The sequence below is a fragment of the Oncorhynchus clarkii genome, chromosome 32, assembly GCF_045791955.1.
Source record: "Oncorhynchus clarkii lewisi isolate Uvic-CL-2024 chromosome 32, UVic_Ocla_1.0, whole genome shotgun sequence".
Taxonomy (NCBI): domain Eukaryota; kingdom Metazoa; phylum Chordata; class Actinopteri; order Salmoniformes; family Salmonidae; genus Oncorhynchus; species Oncorhynchus clarkii.
In genome coordinates, this window is record NC_092178.1 from 27197748 (window position 1) to 27210667 (window position 12920).

The 12920-nt window shown below is 43.1% G+C and overlaps 1 protein-coding gene across 1 annotated transcript in view; it reads left to right on the top strand.

Annotated features, from left to right (window-relative positions):
* The window catches only part of LOC139391725 (protein Jumonji-like), a 90545-nt gene that overhangs the window by 47646 nt on the left and 29979 nt on the right, over nt 1-12920 (top strand). Inside the window, exon 4 of the mRNA XM_071139224.1 lies at nt 11703-11872. Within this exon, the coding sequence (XP_070995325.1) occupies nt 11703-11872 (170 nt within the window). The remainder of the gene's footprint in view (nt 1-11702; nt 11873-12920) is intronic.

Consider the following 12920-nt stretch of genomic DNA (forward strand, 5'->3'; position numbering starts at 1 on the left):
CTTAGAAATGTCCTTTTTAAATACATTTTTAAAATTCAATTTTAAAATATCATCATTGATCAGAAATTACGTGTAGACATTAATAAGGATCCGTGCCTTTTTGTTCAAATTTTCACCTAAAATGACATTCCCAAAACGTAACTGCCTGTAGCTCAGGCCCTGAAGCAAGGATATGCATATTATTGATATCATTTGAAAGGAAACACTTTGAAGTTTGCAGAAATGTGAAAGTAATGTAGAAGAATATAAAAACTTAGCTCTGGTGAAACATAATACAAAGAGAGAACCAACTGTTTTTTGTAATAAAAAACAATTGTACCATCTTTGAAATGCAAGAGAAATGCCATAATGTATTATTCCAGCCCAGGAGCAATTTAGGTTTTGGCCACTGGATGCAGTATGAGCAAAGTTTTAGACTGATCCAATGAATCATTGCATTTATTATCAAAATGTTGTATCAAGACTGCCCAAATGTGCCCAATTTTGTTTATTAATAACCTTTCAAGTTTAAAACTGTGCACTCTTCAAACAATAGCGTGGTATTATTTCACTCTAATCGCTACAGTAAATTGGACTGTGCAGTTAGATTAACAAGAATTGAAGCGTTCTGCCAATATCAGATATGTCTATGTCCTGGGAAATGTTCTTGTTACTTACAACTTAATGCTAATCGCATTAGCATACGTTAGCTCAACTGTCCCGTGGGGGGGACCCACCGAGCCTGAAGTTTTAATGCTGTAAATGACTAGTGTAGCTGGAAACTGCAGATTTTATTTGATTGAAGATCTACATAGGCGTACAGAAGCCCATTATCAGCAACCATCACTCCTGTGTTTCAATGGCATCCTGTGTTAGCTAATCCAAGTTTAGAATTTTAAAAGGATAATTGATAATTAGAAAACCTTTTTTGAAATGATGTTAGCGCAGCTGAAAACGGTTGTGCTGATTTAAAGAAGCAATACAACTGGCATTCTTTAGACTTGTTGAGTATCTGGAGCATCAGCATCCATCTTCAGTTTTCTCCTATCACAGCCATTAAACTCAAACTGTTTTAAAGCCTCCCTTGGCCTCGTGGTGAAATCCCTGAGTGGTTTCCTTCCTCTCTGGAAACTGAGTTAGGAAGGACACCTATATCTTTAGTGGCTGGGTGTGTTTATACACCATCAAAATTGTAATCAATAACTTTACCATGCTCAAAGAGAAATTCAATGTCTGAATCTGTGTTTGAAATTCACTGCTCGACTGAGGGACCTTACAATTGTCTGTATGTGTGGGGTACAGAGATGAGGCAGTCATTAAAATCATGTAAAACACTTGTGACTTGTTAAGAAAAATACTTACTCCTGAATTTATTTGTGATTTCCATAATAAAGGGTTTGAATACTTATTGACATTTTAGATTTTTCATTTTTTTTATTCATTTGTAAAAATGTCTAAAACCATACTTTCACTTTGACATTATGGGGTATTGTGTGTGTGTGTAGGCCACTGACGATCTCAATTGTATCCATTTTGAATTCAGGCTGTAACTCAAAGTCAAGGGGTGTGAATGCCTTCTGAAGGCACTGTATATCAGTGATATACACTTAACCTTTCTTGCGCAGGGAACCCCTCGACAACATTCCGCTGAAAAGGCAGCGCGCGAAATTCAAAAATATTTTTTAGAAATATGTAACGTTCACAAGTCCAATACAGCAAATGAAAGATAAACATCTTGTTAATCTACCCATCGTGTCCGATTTAAAAAATGCTTTACAGCTAAAGCACAACATATGATTGTTAGATCACCGCCAAGTCGAAAAAACACAGCCATTTTTCTAGCCAAAGATAGGAGTCACAAAAAGCAGAAATATTGATAAAATTAATCACTAACTTTTGATGATCTTCATCAGATGACACTCATAGAACATCATGTTACACACTACATGTATGTTTTGTTTGATAAAATCTCAGTTTACATTGGCGCCTTACGTGCAGTAATGTTTTGATTCCAAACCATCTGGTGATTTTGCAGAAATACTCATAATAAACATTGATAAAAGATACAAGTGTTATTCACAGAATTAAAGAGAGACTTCTCCTTAACCTGTTGAATCTATCGGGGCGCTATTTCATTATTGGATAAAAAACGTGCCCGTTTTAAGTGCAACATTTTGTCACGAAAAAATGACTCGACTATGCATATAATTGACAGCTTTGGAAAGAACACAGTCTAACGTTTCCAAAACTGCAAAGATATTATCTGTGAGTGCCACAGAACTCATGCTACAGGGGAAACCAAGATGAAACTTCAAACAGGAAATGAGCAGAATTTCTGAAGCTCTGTTTTCCAATGTCTCCTTATATGGCTGTGAATGCACCAGGAACGAGCCTGCGCTTTCTGTCGTTTCTTGAAGATGTCTGCAGCATTGTGACATATTTGTAGGCAAATCATTGGAAGATTGGCCATAAGAGACTACATTTTCCAGGGGTCCGCCCGGTGTCCTTTGTCTAAATTGGTGCGTAATCTTCAGTTGCAGGCATTTTCTCCTGGGATTCAGGACAGAAAGCACACTTCCACGAACGATATATCATCGAAGAGATATGTGAAAAACACCTTGAGGATTGGTTCTAAACAACGTTTGCCATGTTTCAGTCGATATTATGGAGTTAATTTGGAAAAAAGTTTGGCGTTTGATGACTGGATTTTCAGGTTTTTTTGGTAGCCAAACGTGACACACCAAACGGAGCGATTTCTCCTAAACAAATAATCTTTCAGGAAAAACTGAACATTTGCTATCTAACAGAGTCTCCTCATTGAAAACATCTGAAGTTCTTCAAAGGTAAATTATTTTATTTGAATGCTTTTCTGGTTTTTGTGAAAATGTTGCCTGCTGAATGCTAACGCTAATGCTAACGCTAAATGCTATGCTAAATGCTACGCTAGCTAGCTACTGTTACACAAATGATTGTTTTCCTATGGTTGAGAAGCATATTTTGAAAATCTGAGATGACAGTGTTGTTAATTTAACAAAAGGCTAAGCTTGAGAGCTAGCATATTTATTTCATTTCATTTGCGATTTTCATGAATAGTTAACGTTGCGTTATGGTAATGAGCTTGAGGCTGTATTCACGATCCCGGATCCGGGATGGCTAAGTGCAACTGTTAATGCAACCGCTGTCAGATTTTAAAAAAACTTGACGGAAAAAGCATAATCTGAGAACGGTGCTCAGAACCCAAAACAGCCAGAGGAATATCCGCCATTTAGGAATCAACAAAGTTAGAAACACCATAAAAATTAACTTACCTTTTGTTGATCTTCATCAGAAGGCAATCCCAGGAATCCCAGTTCGACAATAAATGACTGATTTGTTCCATCATTTATGTCCAAATAGCCACTTGTTGTTAGCGTGTTTAGCCCAGTAATACATCTTCATGAGGCGTGAGCAGTCCTTTAGAAACATGTCAAACGATGTATGGAATCAATCGTTAGGATGTTTTTAACATTAAACATCAATAATGTTCCAACCGGAGAGTTCCTCTGTCTTCAGAAAAATCACTAGAACGCGAGGTTACTCTGTCGGGAGCGCTTGTCATGAGACCGAGGCACTATGTGCCAGACCACTGATTCAAACAGGTCTCATGAGCCCCTCCTTTATAGTAGAATCCTCATTCAAGTTACAAAATGCGGTTGACTTCTAGTGGAAGCCCTAGGAAGTGCAACCTCATCCATATCTCAATGTGTACTCGGTAGGCCAAGCTTTGAAAAACTACAAACCTCAGATTTCCCATTTCCTGGTTGGATTTTTCTCAGGTTTTCGCCTGCCATATGAGTTCTGTTATACTCACAGACATCATTCAAACAGTTTTAGAAACTTCAGTGTTCTCTATCCAATACTAATAATACTATGCATATATTAGCATCTGGGACAGAGTAGGAGGCAGTTCACCCTGGGCACGCTATTCATCCAAAAGTGAAAATGCTGCCCTCTATCCCAAAAATGTTAACAAAATATAAACGCAACATGCAACAATTTCAAAGATTTTACTGCATTACAGTTCATATAAGGAAATCAATGAGTCAATTGAAATTAATGCGCTAGGCCCTAGTCTATGGATTTTACATGACCGGGAATACAGATCTGCATTTGTTGTTTATGGATGCCCTTTTAAAAGAAATAGGAGTGTGGATCAGAAACAGTCAGTATCTGGTGTGATCACCATTTGCCTCATGCAGAGCGACACAACTCACCATAGAGTTGATCAGGCTGTTGATTGTGGAATGTTGTCCCATTCCTCTTCTGTGGTTGTGCGAAGTTGCTGGATATTGGCGGGATCAGGAACACTGTTGTACACGTCAATCCAGAGCATCCCAAACTTGCTCAATGGGAGACATTTCTGGGGAGTATGCAGAAACTCTGATTTATCCGTGAAGAGCACACTTCTCCAGCATGCCAGTGGCCATCGAAGGTGAGCATTTACAACGCCAAAATGCAGTCAGGTCAAGACCCTGGTGAGGACAACATCCTTGGGTTGTCTGCCCAAACCGTTTTATCAGCTGTCGGGGTGGTTGGTCTCAGACGATCCAGCACTTGAAGAAGCTGGATGTAGAGGTCCTGGGCTGGCGTGGTTACATGTGATCTGCGGTTGTTAGACTGGTTGGAGGTACTGCTAAATTCTCTAAAATGATGTTGTGGCTTATGGTAGAGAAATTAACAATTCTCTGGCAACAGCTCTGGTGGACATTCCTGCAGTAAGCATGCCAATTGCATGCTCCCTCAACTTGAGACATCTGTGCCATTGTGTTGTGATAACTGCACATTTTAGTGGCCTTTTATTGTCCCCAGTGCAAGGTGCACCTGTGTAGTGATCATGCTGTTTAATAATTAGCTTATTGATATGCCACACCTGTCAGGTGGCTGGATTATCTTGGCAAAGGAGAAATGCTCAATAAAAGGGATGTACACATTTGTGCACAGTCCGAGAGAAAATGTTTTTTTTGTATGTGTGGAACATTTTTGTGGTCTTTTATTTCACCTCATGAAACAGGGGTCCAACCCTTTACACATGTTTTTGTTCAGTGTATAATCAGTGGTGCCATATGTGAATGATTATATGTTGCACTCCCTCTAAGGAATCCCACCATTGTTAAAAGCAACCCATAATAGCACTATTGATGAGTTGTAAATAGTACTATTGATGAGCTGTAAAGTCACATGAGAAGTGTTTAGCTATATAGAACATCTCTTGACGAGTCACGGGCTGTGTCATGCCTACTATAGTGTTGTAACGACTCAGGGCAGTTTAAACTGTCAGTATATCCAATGGATCTGACAGGCAGGTGAGATATCTAACCCTGCGTAGCTAGTTACTGTTGCATAAGATGGCCAGTCACAAAAAAACGTATCACACTAAGTCACAGAGGATTGGCTGAACCATCTTCAGTTACCCTGCACTGTTACTGCTCTTACTGTTGTTTACCCACAGTGCATGTGTGTTCCAGTGTTTTTTTTGTCTTCCTCTCTCTCTCCCATTTAAGTTATTATTCACGTTTGGTTCCGAAGTCAACAACCTCTTGTCACTGAGACTCATTTTATAATTCCTTTTAACTCCTCTCTCGCTATTTCTCCTGCTCTCTAAACCACTTTACCAAGCCTCTATAAAGATGGCAGCCTTAGGGATATTAATAACCAACTACATACTCTCACAGAGTGGTCTGAATAAACTCGATCACAATACTGTCTGCAGAGGAGTGTGTTATCGCCCATTGTGATATTGTATACCCTGCCACCCCCTAGTGAACACAGTAGGTGAGATCTGAGATGGAGCAAGGCTTTGCTATGCACATTATTTGTTCCAGTTTCTCTATTCTCTGCAAGCTGCATGTATTCACTGAAGACAGTAGGCGTATCAAAGGAATAAAACTGCACCATCGCAACAAACTATACAGCAGTGCTGGAGAGATGTTTGTTCTATCATGATCAAATTTGGACTGCGTGGCATTGCCCATGTTCCAGAACCAATCAGAGCGCATGTGATGTCATGGATAATGTCCTAGGTGTCTTCTGACCTGGTCCTGATTTTAAAGTGATGTCTTTGGTGATAACAACCGCAGCACAGTCTTTCTCTGAGCCTGAATATTGACCTGGCTTAGCTTGATTTAAGATGGCTGCCAAGCTCAGGGGTTAAAGGTCAGAGGCTAGGGTCAGTCCGGTAAAGCGGTCGACCCACTGAGCCGAGGAGATAAGGTGACGTTGTCCAGCTCCAACTTAATACACAGTTCATCAGCTCACTGCGCTAAGCATAGAGAATGGTCCCAGTACACTGGTAGTATAATAATGAACAATAGTGGACACAGTAACATGGTAGTATAATAATGAACAATAGTGGACATAGTAACATGGTAGTATAATAATGAACAATAGTGGACACAGTAACATGGTAGTATAATAATGAACAATAGTGGACACAGTAACATGGTAGTATAATAATGAACAATAGTGGACACAGTAACATGGTAGTATAATAATGAACAGTGGTGAACACAGTAACTTGGAAGTATAATAATGAACAGTGGTGGACACAGTAACATGGTAGTATACTCATGAACAGTGTTGGACACAGTAACATGGTAGTGTACCAATGAACAGTGGTGGACACAGTAACATGGTAGTATACTAATGAACAGTGGTGGACACAGTGAAGGGTACTATACTAAAGTGCAATAGTGCACACAGGACAGGTTTCAACCTCTCCTCTTCCCACAGTTCATGCATTATGCAGCACGTGGGCTTAGGTTGCTTTTAAGGAAATGATGTGCAAAGTGGATTAGGTGTGAAGATCATCGTGTCGGAGTCATTTAAGCCTTGTGTACACATTACACAACCGTGTGTGCACATCACACAACCCTGGGCCAATACATTTGTTAGTCTGTGATGACTTACATTGGAATGTTCGCCAACACTCCCTGTTTCACATCCATAAGAGAAATGTGTTCACCACTGCTGTGCTTTCGTCTTGTTTAAAATGTCGGTCAATGTGTCAGTGTTTTATAAAGGTGTGTATTTATACAGTACATTCGTAATACTAGACATATGTGCCCTGTAGCCATAATCATGTTTATTCAGGCCAATGTAGGTTGATCTATTGTGAAGATTACGTTCTAACTCCCACATCCATCTCTTTAAATCCCTGGGTATTTTTATATTCCCTCAGATACAGTTCAATGCTGGGATCTCAAACTCGTTGATATTCCCTCAGTATTTAGCCTGTGTCTCTGACTACCAGAGCAATTGTGTCCAGAAAGCTGAAAGCAGCACACATCTTAATCGAGTTGTCTGAATAGAAAGCTCGTGTTTTAATATGGAGTGTCAATGTCTAACAGGAGTCTAAATTGTGAATAGAATAAACGCCACCTTGGCAGCATGGACCTGCATCACGCAGGACTATCAAGGTTATTCAGCATCGGCACATTCCAGACAATGCTATAGTTACAACTATTGCCCCTTAGAATAATTTAATGGAACCTTAGATGAAATTCAAGAGATTTAGACTTCAAGACCCGGGGGTCACCAGGTCAGTCAGCTGCATTCAAGGCCGTCTCTCCTCCAGGTGCTCAACACTCAGACAGAAAAGCAATAAACACATTAGCCAGAGTGGCTCTCTCCCTGAGTGTGGTTTCCACTAACCCTGCTTTAGAATCCCAGTCATTTGGGTCCTCCAGGCTTAATGTTTGTATTGACAGCCATGGGCGTGGTGCTGATGTTTCCAGTGGAATGGTGCTGCTGTGAGGAGAGATGTTGGCCACAAAGCTTGTGGCTGTAGTTTCACCTGGATACTAAAGCCTGGGGGGGTTTATCAGCTACACACTCCTCTCATGGTTGTGTTAGTGTGATGTCGATCAATACTTTTAAACAAGGGCGCAAGAACCATTACTGCAGCTTAACTGAATATTGCTGACCTGCCTTGGCTTTACTCAGTCTTTCTGGGGCGGCAGGGAGCCTAGTGGTTCAGAGCATTGGACCAGTAAACAAAAGGTTGCTGGTTCAAATCCCAGAGCTGGCAAGGTGGGAAAATATTCCTTTCTGCCCTTGAGCAAGGAAGTTAACCCCGAACAACAACTCCTCCCCGGGATGTCGATTTTTAAGGCAGCCCCCTGCACCTCTCTCTGAGGGGTTGGGTTAAATACGGGAGACACGTTTCGGTTGAATGCATTGTTGGGCAACTGACTAGGTATTTCCTGTCTCTCTCTCGGTCTTTCCTGCATGAGTGTCTGACAGTACAGTCTTGTCTCCTCTCCAGCTGCTGAGCGCTGCAGTGTCTGCTGCTAGAGTTTATTAGGACCATCTGGAGTGGTTTAGAACCTCATTTAGCCGGGGGAACCCAGGCAGTGTTGCCGTGACCGGCTCTGGGGAACCCAGGCAGTGTTGCCGTGACCGGCTCTGGGGAACCCAGGCAGTGTTGCCGTGACCGGCTCTGGGGAACCCTCTCTGACAGCTAATCAATGATACAGAGTAGAGACACATGTAACATCAGAGGAACGGCAGCTTTGAAGAGCGAGGAGTGGGAGGAAGAGGAAGATGAGGAAGATTAGCCTTGGATGAATGGGACATCCTGCAGTAATTCTTCCTCCCTCCTCTGTATGCATGCACCTCCACTGCTCTCTCTCCGCGCTCTCCCTCCCTTAGACTAGCTGCCTTGGTAATGCGCCCAAGTCAGGATTAAGTGGTGCGTGGTGGTAATGAACAGCCTTGCTGAACTTTAAAACCTAGCGTGCCTTTAGACACCTATAGAAGGAATACCGGGTAAATCCGAAAGGACCTCAATAAGCAGCTCTAAGTGACAGTGTTGACAAGTTTGTGCGTCAGCGAGACCTTTCTGCAGAGAGGCTCTGAGTTTGAGGGGCTTGGTGTCTGTTGGTGTGTCTGCTGTTTGTGTCTATCTGGCATTGTGGGTACTTGGTGCCATGACATTCTGACTGTAGATGGTCTGTACTTTGTCCCCCTGGGGAAAGGTTAGTCTTGTGATTCAGCCACAGTGCTCATTGGGGCTCAGGTCTGTCTAGACAGGATGTTAGAGGCATGGCTCTTCTCATAGTTTTACTGGCCCATCTTTAACTATTGCAGTTCTCATCGTTTTACTGGGACAACTTACGCTTCTAACTGACCCTTGAACAACCCTGTCAAGTTAAAGGGCTCCTATTTATTTCTGGTTCTATTCCTATGAAAGCTGAAGGATGCTATTTCTGAAAGGGTTTATTGAAATAGATGTTTTTATCCTGTTACTGTCTGGGAGGCAGTAATTAAATACCCCTCATCCATGTTCTAAGGGAGTTGTAGTGATGGTTCTACCCGAAGTAAGTTGTAGTGTTGGAACTGCACTCTGGGAGTTGGTTCTCCCTTCAATGAGCTGTAGTGTCAGGGAGCCACTGTAACTAATGCATTCTGCAACTCTAATCTGCACTAGTCTCCATGATGCACAGTAGCGCCCGGCCGGCTATAGGACCGCCAGAGGCAGGCTGTTTAAACAGCTCATGTTTTACCAGTCTGGCAGTGAAACTGATAGTTCCATCCACAACATAATGATGGGCTGGCGAAACCAGCCGTCTGACACCTGTCACAAGTCCTGCTCAGGTGTGACCTGCGGCAGCCATTGGTCCTTTCAGGGGGAGCATACACGGAACCTTTTTATTGTTTTTCTCTTCACTGGCTGATCTAAAGCATGAACAGATTGGTTATCATACTGATGCACCTACTCATCCAATACAGAATCCTTCTTGAACAATGGCTTCTCTCAGGAACCGGGCAGATTATTCAGTCACTGAACCGTGTGTGTGTGTGTGTGTGTGTGTGTGTGTGTGTGTGTGTGTGTGTGTGTGTGTGTGTGTGTGTGTGTGTGTGTGTGTGTGTGTGTGTGTGTGTGTGTGTGTGTGTGTGTGTGTGTGTGTGTGTGTAATCTCTTCTCACAGCTTCTTGTTCAAGGTATTTATTTTTTTATATCACCTTTTATTTAACTAGGTAGGCTAGTTGAGAACAAGTTCTCATTTACAACTGCGACCTGGCCAAGGCAAAGCAGTGCGACACAAACAACAGAGTTACACATGGAATAAACTAACGTACAGTCAATAATAGAAAAAGTCTGTATACAGTGTGTGCAAATGAGGTAGGATAAGGGAGGTAAGGCAATAAATAGGCCATAGTGGCAAAATAATTACAATATAGCAATTAAACACTAGATGTGCAAGTAGAGATACTGGGGAGAAAAATAAATAACAGTATGGGGACGAGGTAGATGGATGGACTACTTACAGATGGGCTGTGCAGTGATACGTGAGCTGGTCTGACAGCTGGTGCTTACAGTTAGTGAGGGAGTAATTTAGTATTTGGTTGGTTATAGGCTGCGTATTGCTTCGTGATTCAAGTGGAATTGGAACGTTGTAGGTTCCGGGGGCTTGATGGAACCAAAATGCATTGTGGGTGTTTTCAGGGCATGATTTGCAATATTTAAACATTTTAATACATGAAGAAATCACTAAGATATCATGAAGCATTCCCCTACATGTAGCGCGATGAGACAATCACCCGGGTAGTCACAATCTGTCTGGAGCAAGCGGCTGTGGTCTCAATTGATTAGTGATGCTGTCTGTGCCTGTCAACCCACCTAGCAGGGCTGAACATCTCCTAACAAGCATCCGATTGAATGGGAGATGATTTCAAACAGCGTGGCGGTATACGGGGAGGCAGTATGACCGCGGCGTTGTCTTTTTCTGTTTATTGTAAGACAGCCGTGTATCTGGCATCAAACATCCCTGAGACAAGGAGATGATGAAATGATTGTGAAATGAAATGGCTGCGTGGGTGAGATAAGAGATGAAGAGGTCTGACCAGGTCCACCAGACAAGCTGCTCTTAGTATTCCATCCTGTCAGCCTGCCCCCCCCCCCCCCGTGGAATCAGAAGAGAGGAGAGACGGAGACCGAGCAGAAAAAGAGATCTGAAAGGCCCTGTGGATCTCAGAGAGGGCGATGGATAGACAGAGAAAAAGAGATCTGGCCTTGAACGTCTGTTGGCAATTTGACGCCTCCTTTGTGCTTGTTATCAGTTGTCAGCTGCTGCAGAGGTCTTGGCTTTAATGGAAAACTTAATTATAAATCAGAAGTCTGTTATGAGGTGGACGGCTGCTGGCTGGTGCTGCTGGGAGTTATTCTGAAGGAGCATTATCATTGTTTTAGCCTCCCTGGACACTGCAGTGTTGATATTAAAGATAATTAAATGATGTTCAAGGACCAGACTGACGAAAGGAGTCAAACCAACAACTGAGACCAGAGATGAGTTAAACTGCTGAACAGAGGGGTATACTACAAAGCAGCTGACTTTGATTAAAAAACAGAAATGCGTGGATTTTCTGTTTCTTTAAGAAAGGTAAACATATATAGTTGTGTCAATTAGACTGTGCCCATTTCAGGCATACCTTTTCTTTTTAATAAAAAATATATATTTCAGAATATTCCGGCAAGTTGGCTGGCTAACTCCTTGTTCCTACTTTGTAGTATTCTTCTGTTTAGATCCATCCAGGGCAACTCGGTCAGAGCCTGGGGTCATGATTGAAAGGCCATTGAGCTAAGCCTGGGCTTCCAAACTGAATGAAATGCATACACAACACGGGGCAGTGGGTCTGTGTAAGAATGCATGGGAATAATCCTGTTTTCACCTGTCTCTTCCCAGGCCCAGACTGCAAGCGCAGAGGAAGTTTGCCCAGTCTCAGCCCAACTCTCCCAGCACCACGCCGGTCAAGGTGTCTGATACCGCCCTGCCCGCCCCCTCCGCTCACATCAGAGACATCTCCAGACGGAAACCCAAGACTGAGGACTTCCTCACCTTCCTCTGCCTGAGAGGTACAGTAACCCTGTAGTCCGTGCCTAACATCTCACCCTTTCATCAGCAAATCCGTTCATCCACCCCTACACACACCCCAACCCTTCATCCTCCCACCTCACTCCCACCTCTGACAAGGCAAACACCAAATCCGTTCATCCACCCCTACACACACCCCAACCCTTCATCCTCCCACCTCACTCCCACCTCTGACAAGGCAAACATCAAACCCGTTCATCCACCCCTACACACACCCAACTCTTCATCCTCCCACCTCACTCCCACCTCTGACAAGGCAAACACCAAAGCCGTTCATCCACCCCTACACACACCCAACCCTTCATCCTCCCACCTCACTCCCACCTCTGACAAGGTAAACACCAAACCCGTTCATCCACCCCTACACACACCCAACCCTTCATCCTCCCACCTCACTCCCACCTCTGACAAGGCAAACACCAAACCCGTTCATCCACCCCTACACACACCCAACCCTTCATCCTCCCACCTCACTCCCACCTCTGACAAGGTAAACACCAAACCCGTTCATCCACCCCTACACACACCCAACCCTTCATCCTCCCACCTCACTCCCACCTCTGACAAGGCAAACACCAAACCCGTTCATCCACCCCTACACACACCCAACCCTTCATCCTCCCACCTCACTCCCACCTCTGACAAGGCAAACACCAAACCCGTTCTGTCCTCACAGGTTACGCATTGACCATTTCTACAGGTAACATTTCAACAGTGTGTGCAGATAACAATGTTCATTATTCAGTCTCAGCTTTAAGTGCCCCCCTCCGCACACACCTACACAGACATCCTGGTAGGGCCAGCTAATCCTGCACCTCAGGGCACTGAGAGGCCCGGGATGCTATCTGCCGCCCACCAACACAAACACGGCCAGCTAGGGAAATAAGGGCAGCATTACAGGCTCAGGGTTCAGCTGAAATCCCACCTCTTTTCTGTAGTGCTTTATAACGTGTTATACAGGATTCAAGAAGTTCACTGTAATGGCCAGTTTTCCTTTTACTCTTTATCTCAATTATAAATTGAAATGTC